We start from the raw sequence: 23,031 nt of genomic DNA, 5'->3' as shown, positions 1-23,031 counted from the left end.
AACTGTTTTTAGGTCAATTTAAATAAACTATTATATTGCACACCAGCCAACACATAGTAGTCAGAATATTTGTTTACCTGTAAGTCCATCTGGTTTAAACTGATAAGCATTCTGGCTATAAAGCGCTCCCAGAATCCCGCAGGCACGAAGCTCATCTTAAAATGTCGCTGTATGCTGTTGTTGCTCTGCTGGCGAAAGCCGTGGATGTCCATGGCAGGTTTCGGGGGTAAAAGGTGTGGCAACAAATAACTATGAAAATAAGAAGCAACTTTTGAGTAAGATAGCTAATTATATTTAAAACAATAATCGCATTAAAAGCATTTACAAGATTTAACTATTTAAAAAGAGGTCTTAATATTCACCGATATGTATGTATTTAGGTACACATATATATATATATATATATATATATATATATATATATATTAATATATATATTAATATATACACACACATATGCATATACATATATATACATACATATATGGTACCAATATATACCAGTGACGTACTAGGAACACATTGATACCATTTTGTGCCTTTAAGATACTAATATGAACTCTTCAAAGGTGTACTTTTTGACAGGGTACCACCCAATGACAGCTACGGACTGACAGTGTAACAACGTACTTATGTTAGAGTTTGGGTTAGGTTTAGTTGCATGTAATTAGGCATTTGTTTTTTCTTTAGTAATTACATGTAACATGTAACAAAGACACTGTAAAATTGTAAAGTTCACTGAAGCATCCACTGACCAAAAATCTGTAAAAACTCAGTGTATGTTTAAATCATCGTTCTGTATCTGATCTCTTAACAAAAGTCCTTTCAAAAATGCACTCTCATTTTTTTTTTTAAGAAACCTACCCATATTTGAGAGGTGATAAAAGAGAACAAATGAAGATAGGATGAACCTTTTTTTTCTGTTGTTTCATTTGATATATTGTATTTTTATATATTTTAAGAAGATATTTTTCTGGAAGGCATTAAACTTTTGATAAAATCCTTAAAATGCTGGTGCTGGCAACTTTTTTTAAATCACTGGCGGGGAAAGAGTTACCTGGTTGCCTACATTCTAAGATAATTCAACTAAAAATATTAATTAACTAAAAAAAATGTTGTTGGGTAAAAATGTTGTCACTTAATATTTTTAAGTTGAATTAACTCAAAATTTTTAGGCAACCAGGTAACTTTTTATCAGTTGAACCACTTTTTTATTTTTGTTGGCTGACTTCATTTTTAGTCACAACATGACTGCATTAGTGATATTAGGGACTGGATGGCACATAACTTTCTTATGCTAAACTCCAATAAGACTGAGATACTTATTATTGAACCAATAACAGGAGCGATTACAAGTTGCCCATAGATGGCTGCGCGGTGGTGCCATCTTCCACGATTAATAATTTAGGCGTGATGTTCGAGAGCAATCTATCTTTCGATTGTCATATCTCCAACGTATGCCGCACAGCAATCTTCCAACTTAGAAATATCCCCTAAGCCCCTAAGCTCTGGAACGATTTACCAAATAATGTTCGAGTATCAGACACAGTCGATCAATTTAAAGCTAAACTTAAGACATTCTTCTTTAACAAAGCATTCACAGAAAATGTCCAGTAAATGTACTTATCCCACAATAGTTAGTTTGTCTAGAACGAAGCACTCACATACCTCATATGGGTAAAATACTTATGCCGCAATAGGTAGCCTGTCTAGAACCGAGCGGATTTTAAACCACAATACTGTATGACACTTGCATTAACTCTTTCACCGCCAGCGTTTTTAAAAAAAGTTGCCAGCCAGCGCCAGCGTTTTTCATGATTTTCACCAAAGTTTAATGCCTTCCAGAAAATGTTCTTCTTTAAATAAATAAACATACAATATACCAAATGAAAGAACAGACCCTCTGCTTTCAAACAAAAAAACCGTTTCATCCTACCTTTAGTGGTTCTTTTGTAATCAGCTTTTGAATATGGGTAGGTTTCTGCAAAAACACCATATTTTGAGCAAAAAGCAAAAATAATTCCATTTTTGTGACGGACTTTTCATAGAGATCCCATCCAGAGCGATCTTTAAAACAGACACGGACATGCAGCAGCTTGCCATAGGGCAATACTTCCGGTTTTAAAAAGTTGCGGAAGGGCCCCACTTGGTGGATAATAGCGGTATTGCGGAAAGACGGAAAATCTCTTCATTGGCGGGGAAGCGTTTTCTCTTAATTGACGAGATATCATCACTACGTGATGCATTGGTTATGCTGTATGTAGAGCGCAATCCATTCATCTCTATGTTCTTTAAACCTATATATGCAGCAGACACCAAGCAAAGCATTAGTTAGCGATATTTATTTCCTTTTACCTGTTGTTGGCAACTGGTAGTGCGATCTCAAACTTGGACAGGAACTGGAAGTACTGCTCCTCAGTTTGCTCTGTAAATCCTGTTCCCACCAGCAGCATGCGAAGGTCCTCGGCCTTGATGACTCCGTTACGAGCTACGGAGCGCGAGCCCTTCAGGTTGATGATGCGTTCTAAACACTCGGATAGCCACACGGCATCCAGGAAGTAGAGTTTACACAGGCCATGGCTCGTGTCGGGGAAATGCAGGATGGTGCCGGTCTCAATAAGGAAACTGATCGCTGTGGCACAGGTATTAAATTGAAAAAAGATGTGGCTATAATTTACAAAATTATACAATTATGTGCCATAAACATGCAAGTGAAATCAAAATAGACCCTGTTTTTTACGCTGTTGCTTATTGTTCATACAAAAATCTTGATTATTACATTCAATGGCAAAGAATGTTTGGAAATCCATACCGATTTTCCATCAAAACGATCAATATACGTTAAAAGTATTTGATTTAGTAGTAAAAATGTATACTATTAATCTAATGTGCCTTGAACAATACTGTTTATGTCCTGATACAGCAGATAAAATGTATTTTTTTAAAGACGAAAATCACATTGCCTCTTATCACCACAAGTGAGCTTCATTATGGGGTAAATCTGAAATCATTTCACTAATTCGGTTCGAATGGGTGCTGTCATTTCCCACTCATGTAAGCTGTTAATCCCTCACTCAGCAATGGCTCACTTTAGCTCTATTGCCATCTGTTAGGCCTATTCATTATCTGCTCATTGTGCATATAATCCACTTTTAATTAATAAAGTTTAAGGGCTTGATCCTGACAAGAGCATATCTTTGAAAGTCTAGTATACCCATGGATTACATCCATACAGAAAAAAATTATGCTGCACAGTTCAAATAACATGACTGTACATGGTGAAACACAAGTTACCCTAAAATGATCTGCTCCTCTGATCCCTAAAATTCATGTGTCATCTACGATTCTTAGTAAGAACGCATATGAGACACATCATGTTGCACTGTTGGTAGGGATGCACCGATACTCGTATCGGGTATCGGCCTCGATACCACATTTTCTAAAGTACTCGTACTCGTTAAAAGTCCCCCGATACCTGGAATCGATACCACGGTCTGAGAAATGTCTATGTTTGAGCGGCGTGTAAGGGGTTAATGCCTCTTGTGTTGTCCAAAGAGGCAGAGTTTACAACAAACTGGAAAACTAGTCCCTTGTTTTTTTGTTAAATGATATGACTAAAGCTGTTACCTGTAAATTTAAATCATGTTTTTTATTAAGTACTCGGTATCGGCAAGTACTGAAATGCAAGTACTCGTACTCGTACTCCAAAAAAGTGGTATCAGTGCATCCCTAACTGTTGGAATAAGCTTATACCAGTTTGCAGATCTTCATAGTCTTTGATATCACTGTCTGGTCTCTGTTCAATAATCTGCTCCAACTCCAGGTCAGTCAGGTACTGAACTTCGTCTGTCTCATCTCTTCTCTCACGTTCAGCAATTATAGCCTCCTGAAGTTTCAGGTAACTTTTGGGAATCTGTATAATGCAGAAAATTTTTTACATGGATTTGTGATCTTGTCTATGAAATCCAGGTTAAAGTATCAAAATGTAATAAGATTAAGAGTCACTGATTTTATATTGATTTCAAACTTTGACAAGACCTTACTCAGTCAATATTTAAGAAATCAAGGTTATATTTGAAGAGTTTGGTTCCAAAATGCAATAAATCCGTTTTGACAAATTTTTCAGTAAAAACATGTTTTCTATGCCAAGAAAGTGACAAGATGAAAACCACTAATTTCTGTTACAAACTTTCACATAGCATCTTTAGGTTATAAAAAAATTAAAATCCATAACTTGATTTTCAAAGATTTATTTTAAAACGAATTATTTTTCTCCAAAAATGCAATAAATCCAAGTTTTTTTTCAAAATACTAAAATCTATTGAATCAATATATAAATGTGCATTCATCTTTGCCATGTTAAATTCATTTAGTTGATCAGTGGCACACACTGATTAAAAAAAATCATTAATGGCATTAATCAAAACACTTACTTTGTCATATAGTCAGTTCTGCGGTTATACTTGGGACGTCGTCGCTTAACGTTTTTTAACAGCGATCAGCTGTAAAATGTTTTGGTCCTGCTCGATTTTCGTTGACTTTGAGTCAAATAATGGAAAGTTTTTCATAAGATCCCCTGGGGTCAATATGTTAGCATGACAGAAGCTTGATGCTATCGGGAGAACAAGCACCCGTCTCCCAAGTGCCTCTCGTGTAAATTATTAGATGTTGATGGTTTACGTTTCTTTCCCGTCACACAAAACCAGCACATGTTTATCAATGCCATTAAAGTTGTTTTTGTTTGTTTGTTGATCACGAAGTACAAGATGAGAAAAAACTAGGATTCCGTGTACTCAATGCGCCGCCATTGTTTGTATACAGTGCGTGGAATGATGCGCTGTGATTGGTTGAGCGCCGTTTATTTCGTTTTGGAAAAGAAGGGACAAAAGATGAAAGAATAACACGGCGTAAAATTAAGAATTTACTTTTAAATACTGACCTGATATAATACTGATTTTGGCAGTTACGCATTTTTTTTTTGTGCCGTTTATCGCGTTTTGGAACCAAACTCTTCATTTATACATTATGTAAGATGATTTTATGTAGAAAACAGTAAATCACAAAAAAACTACTTTAGCAGGTCTTTAACAGGCAAGGTCACATTTTTAAATTTACAATTCCAACTTCTGCATGAAACCGCTAAGAAATCCACCTTTCAACTTGTTTAATAAAATGAATAAATGCAAAAGCAAAGTTAAAGGAATATTCCATTTTCTTAAAAGAAAAATCCAGATAATTTACTCACCACCATGTCATCCAAAATGTTGATGTCTTTCTTTGTTCAGTCGAGAAGACATTATGTTTTTCTCATTTTAATGGACTTTAATAGAGCCCAACATTTAATACTTAACTCAACACTTAACAGAGTTTCAAAGGACTATAAACGATCCCAAACGAGGCATAAGGGTCTTATCTAGCGAAACGATTGTCATTTTTGACAATAAAAATAACAAATATACACTTTTAAAGCACAACTTCTCGTTTAGATCATGTTGTGATATGCCAACGTGACCCCACGCAATACGTCATGACGTCAAGAGGTCACAGTGGACGAACGCGAAACTCCGCCCCAGTGTTTACAAGCGTCTTGAAAGAGGACCGTTCCTACGTTGTTGTATGTCAACTGATACTAATTAATGTCTTTGTGTCAGTTTATTGTTTACAATGGTCCGCAAATGTGCGTTTTATATATGTAACACGCGACCTCCCTACGTCACTACGCATTTACGTTAGGTCACGCTGGACCGGACCTAGACGAAAAGTTGTGGTTTAAAAGAGCATATTTTTTATTTTTCTTGTCAAAAATGACAATCGTTTCGCTAGATAAGACCCTTATGCCTCGTTTGGGATCATTTATAGTCCTTTGAAAAAAACTGTTAAGTGTTGAGTTAAGTATTAAGTGTTGGGCTCTATTAAAGTCCATTAAAATGAGAAAAATCCTGCAATGTTTTCCTCAAAAAACATAATTTCTTCTCGACTGAACAAAGAAAGACATCAACATTTTGGATGACATGGTGGTGAGTAAATTATCTGGATTTTTCTTTTAAGAAAATTGAATATTCCTTAAGTATAGAACTTTGAATAAATGTCAATGATTTTTGTATAAACAATCTTAATTAAAACTTACCAGTCTTCCCACGAGTTTGTGACAGCTGGCTGGGTTGCTGATGTCCTTCATGGAGCAAGCAACCTGAAACAGCAACCTCTTGAGACCATCAATACCTTCTAGTGTCTTACACGATACCTCACTGTGTAAAAACGTACATATACATGACACACAAACCAAATAAAATCAGGTAAGCTAGAGTCTGCACCTTAAATGCCAAATGTAAAGTAAGTAATTCTAATAAAACTAACTGTAGTTGTTTCCACGTAATGTCAGGATAGCCACTCGCCCGTGAGCCTGATGGGGTTCTGCAAAGTGCCAGGATGTATGCCCTAAGGGTTGCGACACGCTCCGTACGAAATTTAGTGTCTATGAGATCCAAATGCGTGCCAACTACCACAACAGCAGAGTTTGGGGCACGGGCCTGGTGAAGTATAAAAAAATCCTTTACATTCAGGCATTTCCATTAAGCAAGTGGCTCTCAGTGTTTATCCGAAACCACACCCTAAAACCGAAAGTTTAAAACTTCAAAATAGAAAAGGCTTGTTTATAAGTCGCTTATAAATGCATAAATGTAAAAGTAACATCATATTAGAAAGAAGTGGAGAATAAATGGCAAACCATATTGCCATTATCACAGTGTATTTAAATGCATGAATAAAAGAGACACCTAGTCTCCCACACTTTGAGAACCACTGCTTTAAACATAATTTTCAATTCAAAAGATTTGAAACTGTCATAGGAGGCACTTAAGTTATAAAAGATTCCCTTACCTCGATATTAAGTAGCCAGGACTGCAGATTTGCCACGGCTTCCTCTCCCAAAGCCAGGTTCCAAATCACCACATAGAGAGACTTATCCGTGAAAAAACATTGGTTTACTGTTGACATGCTAGCCGGGCCGCCAATGTCCCACACGTTGAAGAACACCGAATCTATCTGTATCCAAAGTACAATTACCAGCATGAAACTGCAGTGCAACATCTCTTAAAAATGTGAGACATTTTAGTTAAAGAAATGTTACAGGAAGCATTTTTGTCGTTTAACAATATGGATGAAAGCTGTTATGTACAGTGTTTTTTGCCACCCATTGTAGATTGCTTGGGAACATGTTAGTTATAACTTTACCATCTTTTGTTTCCAGAGAAAACATACAGTTTTTACAGTTATAAAGCGTATTGAATAGAATACTAAATAATATCAACATTTTATTCTGGGTTTTCTACATTTCTATTTCGTTCATCATCCTAAAACTATTTGAAAAACTTCCGCCATAAAATCTCGAAATAAACCCTTGTAAACAGAAATGTCATAGATTCAGTGGTTGAGTAAGTGGTCACAGCTGCAGGAGGTGGAGCGAGATGACCTATGGGGCGTTATAAGATCAATGTACTGCTGTGATAAATGTGAAGAAGGCTGTTTTCTGTGTATGTGCATCTACATCAGTACTTCTGTATGTGTCTGACAAAGATATTCTCTTGGGCTTTGTAAGTCTGATTTAGGGCTCACAGTGAGAACGGAAACAGTAGTAATTGTGCAAGAAACACGCAAGACCACGAGTAAAAGAGGACAAAGTTCAGCGGGAAAACTCATTCAAAGACCTTGAGGTCAAAATGTTGCCATTTTAATGCTTTTGCTTTTTTCAGACCTGCTATAAAGATTTTCTGTCTTGTTTTAGTCATGTTTAAAAATGTTGTATGTCTTTCAGTGAGCAAAGCATTGTGGGGAATTGCTTTTGACGACGCATCCTTAAACAATATCATGCTGGGAATTCTATAAAAGGTTAAAAGAAATCAAAATTGTCACACACACGACGCAAGACATTCTTTTTATTTGTCCCGAGTGTGTTTCTATACTGTAATTGGCAATATGTTGCACCTTGCTATGGCAACAAATATATACTGTATTAAAGCCACAATATGTAAGATTTTGGGGAGTCTGCTGACATTGGCTTAACTTAGCACCTTACATACATTACATTTATGGTTAATCTTAACCACTGTATTCTGCTGCTTATGTTTTATGATTTTTCTGTGTTCTTTCCTGCATCTATTAATGTAAAGTTGCTTTCAAACAATTAAACCACTGTGAAAAGCGCTATATAAAAAATTATATTAAACCCACTTGAACAGTGCAATATATATTTCATGAAGTTGCATTTTTTGTAAATACAGAGAAATGTCTATTTTAAATTAGGGATGCACCGAATCCAGATTTTTTGGGTTCGGCCGAATACCGAATCCACTGTTTAAGATTTGGCCGAATCCGGAACCGAATATCGAATCCTACTCGCATCCTTATTCCATTAACACAGTAAAACACATTAATAAACAACGTCCACAGCAGTGTATTTTTCATTTTGTTTGATTTTAACTGTAAAAAAAAAAGGATAGGCAACATTATGCCAGGATGACAAGTGGGGAAAACTATTTTGACAATTACCATAAGCCTATGCATAATGAAAGCGATGTGGTATGATGCGCTAGTTTTTTCCAGGTGCGTCCACGAAATGTGAACCGCCCCTAAGGCTCACCGAAAAAAATGCTTATCTCCATGTCAGCACCCGATGTGTGTAATCAACGGCCTCGTCACAGTGTAGCGCAAGCCTAGGGTTCGGTTCGGTGGAAAAAAATCTAAGATTTGCCCGAACCCGAACCCCGTCCTGGATTCGATGCATCCCTATTTTAAATAATAGCTTGTCTCCTTTGTAACTGTCCCCCTTTAAGTGACTTAATATCTCACTCTATTCTCACTTTTCGGTTGTAGAAAGTATGACAACATGAGTGGGCAAATGCGGAAGTGGCGGTTTTACAGCATCTAACACGCAGCTGTTGTGCCTTAAAGCTAATTCATTACAACGCCATAAAATAATATGGTCAAACGTATAGGTGAAAACATTAATTCATTACCTCATCCATGAACATGACTAGCAAAATCCAAACATCTCTGGATGGTGAAATCATCTCCCATCGTTCCACTTTCCTTCATAATGTCATTAAACTTCGCCTTTGTTATAATGTTATTGTAAAATAGCGAGCTCTAGTGGTGAAAAACTTACATATTGTGCCTTTAACACGTTACGTTGTATTCATATACAGTAAATTACGGCTGCACGATATTGAAGAAAAATGCAATAAGCCATTACTTAAACTTAAACAAAAATTTTGAGAAATGATGGTAAGCACACAGCTGATTGTAACCATTGACTTCCATAGAAGGAATAAAAAAATATATTGGAATTTAATGGGTACCATCAACTGTGTGCTTACCATCATTTATCAAAATATTTTCTTTATCATTTATCACAACCAAGCGTGCCGCACAAGTCCTGAAAAGTGAAGCCAAAACGTCTCGATCGCCCCCCAGTGACTGGTCCCAGTATAGGTCATAAACCCCGCCCCCCAATGTTATTCAATGGGACTTGAGACCAACTAAAAAAAATTAATTACACTTCAATTATCTTTTTTCCGAAGCTGGTTTCTGTCATTTACTGTAGTTTTTATCACGCTGATGTAAATTCAAATGTTTGTTTTTAAAATAGGTTTGTGTTTAGTTAGTTATTTAATGATATAAAAACGGTGGTGTCACGTGATGATTGACAGCTGTGATATCGTGTGATATGCGCATTCTACGAGAGCGAGGGCGGGGTTTTAACTTCGCGGCTTCCCTTCCTGCTCACTACTGCGCATGACTGGTCGCGAAATCGCTATTGCGCAGACTCAAGACCCAAGATGTCAGCGCCATATCGGGACCCTGGCGGCTTCACTTTTCACCAATGGAAGAGAGCGAACAGGCGTCGTCCATCTTTTTTTACAGTCTATGATCACAACACTTCCAAAATATTTTTCCTACTATGGAAGTCAATGGTCAGCTGTATGTTTACCATCATTTCTCAAAATATCGTCTTTTGTGTTCATCAGATAAAAGGTTTAGAACAACATGAGTTTGAATAAATGGTGACAGATTTTTCATTTTAAAGTGAACTATTCCTTCAAACTTAAATAATTCGATGTACAATATAAAATACAATAATGCTATAAGTTTGTACAATTAAATTATAATAAAGTATAATTAAAAACTGAACTATATAACCAACATTCTTTCTGGGAAAAGCAAGCACATCTCTGTCTTATCACTTTCGTTGCAATCTGCATCGATCTTAAATCACACAACCTTTTTAAGTATTAAAATCATTCATCTATATTTCAAACCACTGTCAAATGCACATGACATTTGCAAGTTGAATACTTTGATTCAGTATTATTAAGGAGTTATTGTGTATGTGTAAAAAGCTCTTACTGAAGATTTAACTCCCGTGGGTCTCTCCAGTTCCCAGCCGGAGGTGTGAACGCTGCAGTCGGTGTTGAGGAACGGTGAGGGTTTGCCCGTCTGAAGCCCTTCAAGCAGAGCGCTCTTGCCCTGTCGGGGAGGACCGACCACCATCATTTTCAGCAACCTGCAAGGCTCCGCCCCACGCAGTTCCGCTCGCAGGTATGCCAAAACCGCAGCAGGACCTTAGACACAGAGAGAGCACATTTACACCTGAAATTAAGATGGATCACAAGTGGATGAGAGAGCATGTTTGTTAAAAATCTGTTTTTTAAACGGTATTTCATGCATTCCGACTAATTAAAGGTCTGGTTGGTAAAGGTCTGTTAAACCTACTTAATTTTAATGAAATTAATTATTGCTTAAAAATGAACCATTACGTTAATAAATTTAAAGAGTATTGCGTCATAAGCTTTTTATTTCATAAGGTTGCAGCCTATGCACGCAGTACAGACAGCAAGGTTACTCACTAGGTTTTGTAAAACAACCATAAATACACCCCCCCCCCCCCCCCCGTTAATAATCATATAACTGTTATAACACATACACATAAGTGATATCACAAGCTCCAGTGAATCCCCAGCATACGAGCACAGTTGAATACTGAGAGAGTGACGCAACTTTACCCATGGTGTCGTTTTGAGCGAACAGAGCAGATGTAGGCTGATAATGTGTTTGTGTGTGTGTGTTTGTTATTGAAACACCATTTTGCCTTAACCTCTTGAGCTTGTTGCGTCAGTAAAATGCATTAAATATTCCAACGAATGCATCAGTTCTATGATGTTTTGGCAGCAGACTGAACAATTCACAGCTGCATTTACGAAATGAAATATTGATCAAACATATTCGGGGCATGCAGCGTTTTAGAGGCTTGATACCAAAACAACATGTCTCTGGTTTCCCATTACAGAACACGGATGAGACTACTGTATGTTATAATATGATGATGCAAAACCCTGTGTGCGTTGTACATGTTTTCTTGTAAATTAGCAATTTTAGACTCTTCAGTAGCTATGTTGCCTGCTTTCATGCAGATTTTGAAGTATCGCATCAGAAACGAGTCATGGAAATGACAAATTTTAAATAAAAATCCCTTAATTCAAATGAAGGTGTTTACGTTTGCTTGAGGTGGTTTTTATTTTGTGAAAAATTTGTGAAGATGAAAACACATATGGTGAATAAATTCTGATGTAGCGAACATTAAAGGGCACCTATTACCTATGTCTAAAAAACAACGTTATTTTGTGTAATTGGTATAATACAATGTGTTTGTGCGGTTTATGGTTAAAAAAACATTATTTTCCACATACTGTACATTTTTGTATATCTAGATTTCCCTGTCTTCCTGGAACACACAAATTTTGTACAAAACTCATCGATTTGAAAGGCACGTGTCCCCCATTGGCCAGCTAATCGGTAAGTTCTGATTGGCCTGGATACCTCTGAAGTCAGCCGGAAATGTGACGATCCTTACCATGTTTGAAAGATTCGATCACAATGCAATGCAAACAGAAGTTAACTTACAGGCGAAGTGGGAGGAATTTTGATAACGTCGGCCTTGTCTACATCACCAATGCCAGGAAGTAAACTGTTGCCTACAATCTGTGTGTTTGTTGTAGTCCAAGAAAAGAGATTTCCGTTGGAGACTATAACTCGTGTCATCATTTAATTTGGGGTATGTACCATAGATGCCCTTTAAACCCTTATGACTAATCGGTTGGTTCAGCTGGTGGATTTGACAAAACCTGGAATGTTTTACGAAGCAACTGCAATGGGCAGATTGTGAGAAACGGCTGCTGTACAGAAGCGGTTTTAAGGGAAAGAACTAAAATTTATGTTTACTGACAAAGTGCACCAAATCGTGGGCAACACAGCTATCGTTACAACTCTAGCTTCTGTCAATAACGGTTCAGGTTATTGCTTTGTGTTGTTTACTGCTGGTTACAAGGTTAGCAATAACACTATTATCCGCTTTGAAGAACTGCATGGAAATGCGCCTAATTCACATTAGTTTTCTGTTTTGTTTTTGCAAACTTTATAAAGATCTGCTTCACGTTTGGATGGAAACCCAGCTTCTTATTGATTCTGTTTTTCTGAATGGTCTGAGGCCAGGATGAAGCGGATTTGATTCGTGCTGAGAGCATTCAGTAAATATTATTATCTTGTTTTTGACAGAGGTGGCGTTTAGCATCAAATTCAATTCGAGGAATAATAATGTACTGAAACCAAGTAAGTATTAGAATTTGAAAATATGTAATGTTTTTTTGGTGTTAAAACAGGTATTTTGGGTATCATGGAGATATGAACAGCTACAGTAATATCAGCAGTGTTATACCGTCTTTCCTGACGTCAGCAGGAACATTGGTGATGTTCAAGTCTTCGATGTCCAGCTGCCAAAGGTTGGAGAGCTGCCCGAGCTCAGTGGGAAGTTCCTGGATCCCTGGATTACTACAGAGAAATGAAAGATTCAATTAAAGCTATGCAAGTCTAAACAAAACATGATTAGCCTGTTTCCTGTGAATTTATAAACCAGGTAGTGGAGATGAAAAGCTATATGCACTAGCAGTCAATATCTTCACTGTAATATAAGAAACTTTCAAACACACTGCAAAAAGATCTTCATTTGAGGCAACAACCTAATCAAAATTGATCCTCATGAGTGAGCGATTTGGACCACTGTACACAGACACCCATTCCACATGCTTTTTACGCCTTGTTATACGGCATTATATCATGAAATCGTAGTAGTCAAGAGAATACAAACTGCAATTCTGTTCTCATTGAGACCCAATTCAAAATAATCACACAGCACAAGTTCTGATGCATTTTTCTGCTCCTTTTGATTGCAAGGATATAACGTACACTAAGGGCGCACTCACACTATCCAAACCAAACCGCGCTCGGGCGCGTTTGACCCCCAAAGCCTGGTTTGTTTGACTAGTGTGATCGCTCTGTTCCGTGCCCGGGCGCGGATTGGTTAATCGCGCCGCGGCAGGGTTGCAGAGTTGGGCCGGAGCGCGGTTCAGTTGGGCTCAGGTGCGGAAGGCTGTGGTGTGAGCGCAATCGCGCCTGAGCGCGATTCAAAAGGTGAAGACGTCAGTTGCGCGACCACTCACGTTCATCCGCCTACGTAAAAACCTTTTGATGCGAGCAGCGGGGTTACGTGAATGTCCGAGCTGCACACATGACAGATCAACTAAGCAATATGATGACACGTGAGAGGGCTGTCTGTAATCGCGCACCAAACGACTCCGAATAAAAAACACAGACTTATCATTATGGTGGGTTCCAGTGTTAAGAGAGCGCTTTACTTCCTGCTTTTTTTCAAAACAATCGCATCTTAATGACGAAAGCGCGCCCGGACTTGGATCGATAAAAAAGTACAGTCTGAGTGCGTGCACCTGGGGGAGTAGGGAGGGGTGACAATCGCGCTGGGGCATGGTTTGGATAATGGGAGTGCGCCCTTAGATCATCAGCCAGCTGTTTTTAAACAATCAGCCGATGTCCAATAGTGGGGAAAAAAGTTTTTATCTGCCGATTGGTCAGTCTGATATATCGGTGCATCCTTACTAATAAGTAAATCAGTACACATACAGCACACTGCAATATTGGGTAAAACATTTTGCTGGGTATAGTGGGTAAAAATATTGTGTACTGAATTAAATGTTTTTAGAATAAACAAGCTGTTTGACCTGTTTTTTTTTTACCTAAGTTTAATGCAGTGCAGGACTCGAATTTTGCGCTTATCCACTTGTCCAGGATGAGCTTTGGATGGGCAAGTGAGACTGAATTTACTTTCAAGTAACTTGAAAATGCCTGCCACTACACTCCTATGGGGCTTACACACCAAATGCGAATTTAACGATTTGCGCAATTAGATTACATACAAAGTCAACGCAAAGACACGAAGAGACGCGAATTCGAGTGGGGCGATGCGAATGACGTGAATTAGGTGGTGTGATTGCCGTGAAAACACGCGCTATTCGTCTCAAACACGTCTTCGTGCAAATAGAAAAATGACCCAAAATTTAAATCACACGAATAATCTAGAATGAGGAACGCGTTGCCTCGTGTTTGGTGTGTATGCAGCATTATAACGGATGTGTTAAAGGGGACAGAGAATGAAAAAACATTTTTACCTTGTCTTTTTTGAATAATGGTAGTCTAACCACATTCACAAACATACAAAAAGTGCTAGACATGCTAAACATCTCAGTCTCATAGAAATTCCTCTTTTTGAAATGTCAGCCAGAAAACAGCCCAATCTGAAAAACTGATTTTTATGACATCACAGGCATCTCAATGCCCCTCCACTTTATAATAATTGGCTACATTTTTAGAGTGGCAGCAAAGTCAGCCAATCAGTAATGAGATTGCAAGTTAAGCCAGTAGGGGGAGCCAAATAGGTGCAAAACCACTTGTTTAAAATCCCCCACCCTAATACAGCTATCTGAGAGAGGTTTTAAGGAAGCTTCTAAGGCATTACAGACCCAAACAAAAAAATTTTGTCTACATGTCACATCACAGAACAAGGATAAATACCCCGTTCAATCATTCTATGTCACCTTTAAACACAACACAATCAGTGTAAGCTTAGGGACAACACACTAAATGCATTGTCCCAGAATACACACATATCTGTGTTATTATTAGAACACATTTTGTGTTACTTTTAACACAACCTGTTTGATATTTTAACACGAAAAAATACACAATCATGTGCTAAAAGCATAACACATTTTTTTTTAATAAACACATCCTATCTTAGGGCTGCACGATTCATTTGAAATAAATTGTAATGATTCGTCTTTCTATTAAACCTTTGACAGAAGTCAAACCGAACATTGAAATATGGGTCGCTGTCGTGGAGTCAGAGAGAGCCATCATCATCTAAAGGATTTTTAAACATTGGGTTGTATGACAATAGTTCATTGGTTCACTCGTTTAAACTACGCAATTAAATAAAACAAAAAGTAAAACAAAAAAGTTTTAAATAGACTAAATAAAAAAGTAGCCCTCCAGCCCTGTTTTATCCATTGTGGTTGCCCTTGCTCATAAAAAGGTTGGTGACCCCTGGTATAGACAATAGTATCGGCACAACCCTAGTGACCACTGCATTTAATCTATCCCAGTAAGTAGTGAACACACGCACATGCAAGTCATGAATACACCGCTATCCCAAAAGCACCCGGTTAGCAATTGGGTTTAAGGTGCCTTGCTCAAGGGCACCTTAAGTCGGAACCTGCCGGCAATGAGACTCGAACCAGAAACGCTCGGGTTACAAGCCTGACTCTGACTCAAGTCCTGACTCAAACCACTAGGCCCACTCCTTTCTCCTACTGTATGCATCAGGAGCCAACTTTATGATGCTTAAAAATTGCTGTCTATGCAGAGAGTGTTCTGGCTTTTAAAAAATTCAATCCATCACAATAATAATTATTGAACTGGACTAATTCTTGTTTAAAAAAGACTTTAAGTTTGACATAGTGTAAAATAGTTTAATCCAATTGTGCATTACATAAATCTTCAGTCCACTTAGAATGTAAAAATGTCTTCTCTAGAGATCATCACGGTTATGATCAAATCCATCAGCAGCACATTGACATTACACACACATTAGTGCTTTTCAGTATTCTGTACCTCCGCTAAGCAAAGGGTTATGCATACAGTAGGGATGGGACGGTATGAAAATTTCATATCATGATTATAGTGACCAAAGTTATCAAGGTTATCAATATTTTTGTAAAATGAGATGGAAATGTTCAAAAAGAACTGATACACACACCGAAAACATTTAGTTTTATTTTTCAAAATCACAATTTAATATCGCATGTCCTTGAAATTATTTCTGTTGTAAAAATAAAATCTGTCGAATAATTTTCCCGTGAATGAATACAATACATTATCCCTTAAATGGCTTCTTGTGCAAAAAAACTATGTTGCATGTGCACGCCTGCATCAAACTTTGGATTTCGGCTGGACATGATTTACTGCAAGTTTTCAAAATCACAGTAATCAAACACGTTTGTAATGATAATTACATTTTAAACAATAAAACTAACTGTCAGGACATTTATCGTGGTTAATCGGTAATCGTCCCATCCCTAGCATACAGAAGTCTTAACCCCTTCAGACTAGGGATGCTTAACGATTAATCGCGATTAATCGTTAGCAGAATAAAAGTTTTTGTTTACATCATATATGTGTGTGAACTGTGTATAATAACTTTGTATAAATAAGTGTACACACATGCATGTATATGTTTTAGAATTGTTTACATGTGTATATACATTTGTATATTTATGTATAATAAATATAAATCCTTAATATATACATTTTTTTTCTTAAAATTATACATGAATGTGTTCATATTTATATATATACATATTTATTATACACAGTTTACACACATATGTGATGTAAACAAAAACTTTTATTCTGCTAACGATTAATCGCGATTAATTGTTTAGCATCCCTACTTCAGACCCTGCGTCCACTGGAATGGACATCACATGTTTTGTGCTTCAAACCAATAAAAAAGGCTGATCAACCAATCAAAATAAGGCACACTGATTAAACACCTGAAAATCTGGTCTGAAGGGGTTAAAGGTGAAAGAACCCTTTGACTAATATTACAAGTGGAAAATAATGCCACTAAAATATACTATTTGGCCTATTTTATATGATCAAATGCATTGATCAACTTCTAATTATTAAAATTAAAAAAAGATCCATAACAAGACTGTGAGTCTACAAACTACAATTCCCATGATGCACAGCTGCTGCGCTAGGACTTACTTGGAAAGATAGAGTTCAGAGAGGTTCCTGAGGGCACATATTGAAGGCGGCACACATTCCAGCTGGTTGTCATTCAGGAAGAGAACTTCCAAAGAATCCCGCAATATTACGGGAAACTGAATGGAACAAACTGTTAAAAGAAAGCCACCAGAGTATAAGAAACTCAGTAAAACCACATAATGTACAGCAGAATTACATCCCTGAACATTAAGCACACATGAATGTGCTACTTAATACTGCAATAATATGGATGGGTGTTTCGACAGCAGGCCAGCGGTACAGATTAAAAGAATAAAATAAAGTGAATTAAAGTGCCTTTCATCTGAAAACCATTTTTTCAGCCATAATCACTAAAACACATAATTTAATACATAAGCCATATTTGTGACTCTGGACCACAAAACCAGTCATAAGTAGAAGGGGCATATTTGTAGCAATATTCATCAAAACATTGTATGGGTCAAAATGATAGATTTTTAATGCCAATACCCATTAGGATATTAAATAAAGGTCATGTTCCATGAAGACATTTTGTACATGTCCTGTCGTAAATATATCACAGATGTATTTATCATTATAATATGTAATATGTGTTGCTAAGGCCTTCATGTCGACAACTTTAAAGGCGATTTTCTCGATATTTCAGATTCCAGACTTTCAATTAGTTGTATCTCGGCCAAATACGGTCCTATCCCAACTAACCATACATCAATGGAAAGCATATTTATTTAGCCTATTTATGATGTATAAATATCAATAAAAAAAATCGACCCTCACTGTTTTTGGTCCAGGGTCACATTTTTGTTGCATTTTCAGCAAAAATAAGTAAAACATGATAATGTCATACTATTGCTGTGAGATAAATCAATTTGGCCTTTATTTCATATTTTAGACCTCTTTGTTCGACCATGTTGCCATTACAAGAACAATCCACACAGTTATTACCATGGTGATTGTTCTGGTTTTATTGCCAGGCAGTTGCACAGCGTTCACTTTGGTGAGCTTATTTCTGGACTGGTAATGCCATAATTACAGTCTTACACTGTGATGTGCCATGGCAACATAACCACAGTGTTTGGATATGCAGCACTGTACCTGGTTCTGGGTCCCTTCTGTGCCACGTAGTGAAAAAGGCCAGTTTCCTGGTTTTGGTAGGTTCCCCTGTCCTTTAAGAAAAAGGTATATTTCACAATTCATATACAATCCACAACATCGAGGACCATAAAAATGTATTAATGGTGAAGAAGTGTTTTAAGACATACTTTGTGTGTGTGTGTGTGTGTGTATAAGGCTCTATTACAAAACCTAGTCAGCCACCTTAATAAGCAAAAATCTAAATAAAATATAGTGACTAAGTGACCAATTTAGGGGCCGATCACACAGAACACGTTAATGGCAGTGGATGATTTCTTGGATGATTTTCTATAGGCAGATAGAGTTATGCACTGTTTATCCGCATTTTGGCTGCACCACGCGTTTTTGAAGGAGCAAGCGTCCTCTTTTTAACTCTTTCCATGCCATTGACGAGTTATCCCGTCAATTAAGAGAAAACATTTGCATAAAAAACGTGTTCCTGATAAATTTTTATGTTCACCTGCAATACCGCGATTATCCACTAGACGCACTTAGCCAATTTATGAAAAAACTGAGGCTTTAAATTATTTACTAATTTTAAAGCAACACTAAAGACTTATTGCTCTTTGCTCCCCCTACAGGTTAGACGCGTTATTGTTCATTAGCACTGTCGTAAATACTGCAGCATAGCTGGCTCTGATTGGATTGTAGGTCTGCCGTAAAGCAAGTTTTTGTAGTTTTCACTCGAACTACAGGACCACTACCCGACGGTTGGAAACTTCTTTAGTGCGGTTTTGGCCGATAGAGGGCTGCAAAGCGAATGTGAAAGTGCCATTCACCCTGTTTTGAGTGGATGAACCACTGAAACTTTTTTGGAAACGTTAGTTTATGGTAAAAAAAAAACTCTTTGGTGTTGCTTTAAACTCTGTGTATGTTTTGATTATTAGGGGCAGGACACAACAAAGCTTTTTTACGCAGCTAAAATGCCTGGTGGACGGCGAAGGTCAGCTGTTTTATCAGCTGAGCGCCAGCTTTCTTCAGCCGAGCGCTTTGGTAGCTGTAATACAGTACTTGAGCTGTGAGCTGGTTGGTTGTTGTGATACTTATCCCGCCCCTCCTCCACTGTGATTGGACAGGCGTGTGAGAACTTACATTGACGAGCGTAGCTTTTCATCCAAAGTTGAATCTCTTTCAACTCTTGGAGTTCAGAGCTGAGCGTGGAGAAAGCGCTGAGCGCCGGCTTTCAGTGCGAAAAAAATGCTAGCTGCTGGCTTATTTGAAAACCGCCGAGCTTCCATTGGAAACAACTGAAAGCATGCACCGGCCGCGGGCGTAAAAGCTTTGGTGTGCACAGCCCCTTATTCTGAATCTGATCTCTAACAAAATTCCTTCACAAAAATGCAATTATTTCAACTTTTTGCTAAAATATTTGTATTTTTAAATAAAAATACCCATATTTAGGAGAAACAAATATAGATAGGATGAAACTTTTTTTTTCCCGTTTTGTTTGTTTATTGTTTGTTTGAAAGCAGAGGGTCTGTTCTTTCATTTGATATATTTGTATGCTTATATATTTTTATAAGAAAATTTTCCTGCATGGCATTTTGGGGCATACATGCATACTGATAAAATGGATAGCTTAAATGCACTGTAAGTCATTTTGGTAAATCATAAATGTAACTTTTACGAGAGTATGAAGGCATTAGCTTATCCACATGCTTACAACAATCTCTGTCGAAATCAGTTGTATGAATATTTGTATAAAGAATGGAGTACCTGCCGGTGGTCTTCTAATGGCGCTTTTTCATTGTATAGTAACCCACGGTTTAGTTTAGTTTGGGTCAGCTCACCTCACATTGGCATGGTTACTTTTTCCATCGAGTTTAGTATCACTTCGCAGTGGGAGGGATTATAGGCGTGTCGTTATATTTGCGCTGCCTACTGCTGTGACATCATACAAGTGAGAGCGTCGTTGTACATTCCCATTCATTTATGTGCTTCTCAGTCCGCCACAAATAGATGTTTGCACATCGCGTTTATCACTACCTCTGTCGCACATGACAGTTTCTGTTCAAACACCCGTGGCGTCAGCCACAAACTGCAAGTCTGGAAAAAACTTTTATGGTGTCCCTGATTCTCAACCTGTGGATGTTTTTCATCACTAAAAGGAAGTTTGGGAACTTATAGCAGAGCACAGATGACAACACGTTTGCGCAAGCTAGCACTAAGGTAAAGCTAATCTTTACATTATAGCGATGACGCTGGTAGTGACGATTCTCTCACGCCCCATTCAGACAGCCAGCGACCAGCAGTAGCAGAGCGACGCAATGTTATTAATTTAAATGGAAACCGGGCGACTTCCGGCGGCACGAGTGAAAGTGACCGTTGGCGACCGTATGGGCGTGTCCAGCAACGTGACCCCCCAGTCACATTAGCTACAAGCAACAGAGACAGAGCGACAGGCTACCATTCATTTTCAATGGAAGTGGCCGTTTGCCAGCGACAAGCGACGAGTTTGCCGCTGCGCGAGCAAGGCGGGGCCAAAATAGACAAGCAGGCTATTTTATGCAAATGCTGAGCGATGCGACAAAGCGACTGCAAATCGGAGTGAAGGAGCAGCGTGACGTAGGTCTGTGGTCGAGTCTGAGAAAATAATTCAAGATGGCGGAAAATGCGTATTTATGTATATATCTGATAAGTTTGGCATTTTATCTCATATATTTTGTTACTTTTATCGAGAAATAAATACTTTTAAATCCAAAAACACCGTTCTTGTAACTTAACAATACCTCTAAAGTGACTTTTGATACCGCTTTTGGAAACTAGCCAAGGAACGCCCATCAAGTGAGTGCGTGTCGCTCGGTGTCGTTCACTTTTGTAGCTAATGTGACTGTAGGGTGAGAAAGTTAAAAAAAGTTTAACTTTATGCGAACTTCGGGAGCGACTACCAATGAGAACGAAGCAGTGGAGTTCACTCCATCCTTCTCTCGTCAGTTACTGGCGTGGATGGTACTCATTTGTTTATGTTTCATGCAGATTTAGAAACGCCTCATTGAAAGAGACGGGTGACACACAGCAATAACATCGCTGGCTGTCTGAATGCGACCAATCAGTGATCTACAGTGTTTTCACGTCACGTTTGATATCAGCTCAGGTCGCTTGGAACCCCAACCGAGGTGGTACGAAAAAAGTATCGGGTACTACGTACTGCACCCAATGCAAAAGCTCCCAGAAGTAAGCTGACCCGACCCAAACCTAACCAAACCATGGGGTACTATGCAATGGAAAAGCGGCAAACATTTCCATTGGCGTATATAAATGTATATAAAAAGGTTATGTGTAAAGTGAAAAGTTTAGGGAAAAAGTGGTTTAGGACGTATTGATCTACCGTATTGCTGTAGGCTTTAAAAAAAATCACAACATATCCCGGGCATATTGTGATCTTGTTGTGAACCTCCTGGGAGTGTTTTATTGATCTTCATCTGGTAGTTGTGGCTGCTGTGACCATAGACTAAAGCAGAGCGTGCAGCTGTGACCGGACACAAAAATGACGGCGACGAAACACAGTGACGTCAAGTGATCCGGATGAATATGAATAAAGCTACACAAAATCTGAACATAAACTAACATTTTAAGCAGCGCTTGTACTTTTTGGCTGCACACACAAATTACGTCTTTAAATTTGACTGGATTTTGCAACAGAGCTTATAAGCAAAGGTGTGTTCGCACTTGACCTACTTCCCCAATTGGTTTCTGGATAGGTCTAGCATTCGGAGAAGAGAACATTTCCATTTGTTAGGAGTGGGAAGAGTGGAGATCTGATTCCCACACAACTTCAGAGAGACAACCGCCTAAAAAAACACACACAAAAGCACACAGTAATGTCTCTGACTCACACACCTGGAGGTATAAACATGACGTTTCATTATTGTATAACGGTATTGGCCTGCACTGGTAATTTATCAAGACAATTTGCGAGTGCGAACTTGATATCACGGGCACTTATTGTAAACACATTTATCTCTGTTATCTCACTGAATGATGAAGCAGGGTAAATGTTTAAACTACATGGCCATGTTCCGATATACAAGTTACTAAATAATCTACATTATTCAAAGAAGTGGTTAGCAGGTTAACGCTGTTATCTGGATGTTCTGGGTAGTTGCTTAGTGGCGCAAGTCAAAACAGTCCACCTCCAAGTATCTGTTTGTATAGATTAATCTAAATGCTTCCTTATTGCCTATGTTATGTGTCTTTATATATTGCTCGGAACAAACATAAAAAATAAATAAATAAATAAATACCAAATATGTATAAAGTCAAACAGCTCAAGCATTAAATTACATTTTAAATGACTAATCACCATCTCTCCCCCCGTTGTTCTAGCTCAAGGACTTTAAGCCCTTTAGTTTGCCATCTCTCCTCGTCTCTCTCTCTCTCTCTCTCTCTCTCTTACTTTCTTACATAGTTTTGTGTTGACATCTGGCCAGAACCTTGCGAAAACAATGATGAAGTTAACGGAAAACTCAACTACTATAAAATCTTTACTACTGACTGAGCTGCTCTGGCATATATTTGTAAACATTCGTGGCTCACTTGGGATCTTTCAAGTAAAAAAAAAAACTGTGATAAGCAAACGTTAAATGCTTCTTCTTAATTCATCTATTTTATAAATGTATAACTGTAACGTACACTAGGCATGGGCCGGTATAAGATTCTGGCGGT

The 23,031-nt window shown here is 37.9% G+C and overlaps 1 protein-coding gene across 2 annotated transcripts in view; it reads right to left on the bottom strand.

The window, feature by feature from the left end:
- The window catches only part of lrrk1 (leucine-rich repeat kinase 1), a 134,181-nt gene that overhangs the window by 64,504 nt on the left and 46,646 nt on the right, over window positions 1-23,031 (bottom strand). For both annotated transcript variants that reach the window (XM_073811892.1, XM_073811893.1), the window contains 11 exons: window positions 22,045-22,157; window positions 18,328-18,398; window positions 17,233-17,362; window positions 12,770-12,882; window positions 10,405-10,619; window positions 6,880-7,044; window positions 6,358-6,530; window positions 6,128-6,248; window positions 3,754-3,913; window positions 2,356-2,632; window positions 78-249 (listed from right to left, as the gene is read on the bottom strand). In XM_073811892.1, the coding sequence (XP_073667993.1) occupies window positions 78-249; window positions 2,356-2,632; window positions 3,754-3,913; window positions 6,128-6,248; window positions 6,358-6,530; window positions 6,880-7,044; window positions 10,405-10,619; window positions 12,770-12,882; window positions 17,233-17,362; window positions 18,328-18,398; window positions 22,045-22,157 (1,710 nt within the window). The remainder of the gene's footprint in view (window positions 1-77; window positions 250-2,355; window positions 2,633-3,753; window positions 3,914-6,127; window positions 6,249-6,357; window positions 6,531-6,879; window positions 7,045-10,404; window positions 10,620-12,769; window positions 12,883-17,232; window positions 17,363-18,327; window positions 18,399-22,044; window positions 22,158-23,031) is intronic.

This window comes from Paramisgurnus dabryanus, chromosome 2, assembly GCF_030506205.2.
Source record: "Paramisgurnus dabryanus chromosome 2, PD_genome_1.1, whole genome shotgun sequence".
Classification (NCBI taxonomy): Eukaryota; Metazoa; Chordata; class Actinopteri; order Cypriniformes; family Cobitidae; genus Paramisgurnus; species Paramisgurnus dabryanus.
The sequence above is the reverse complement of the archived record's forward strand: the minus strand, read 5'-3'. Positions and strand labels throughout refer to the sequence as shown.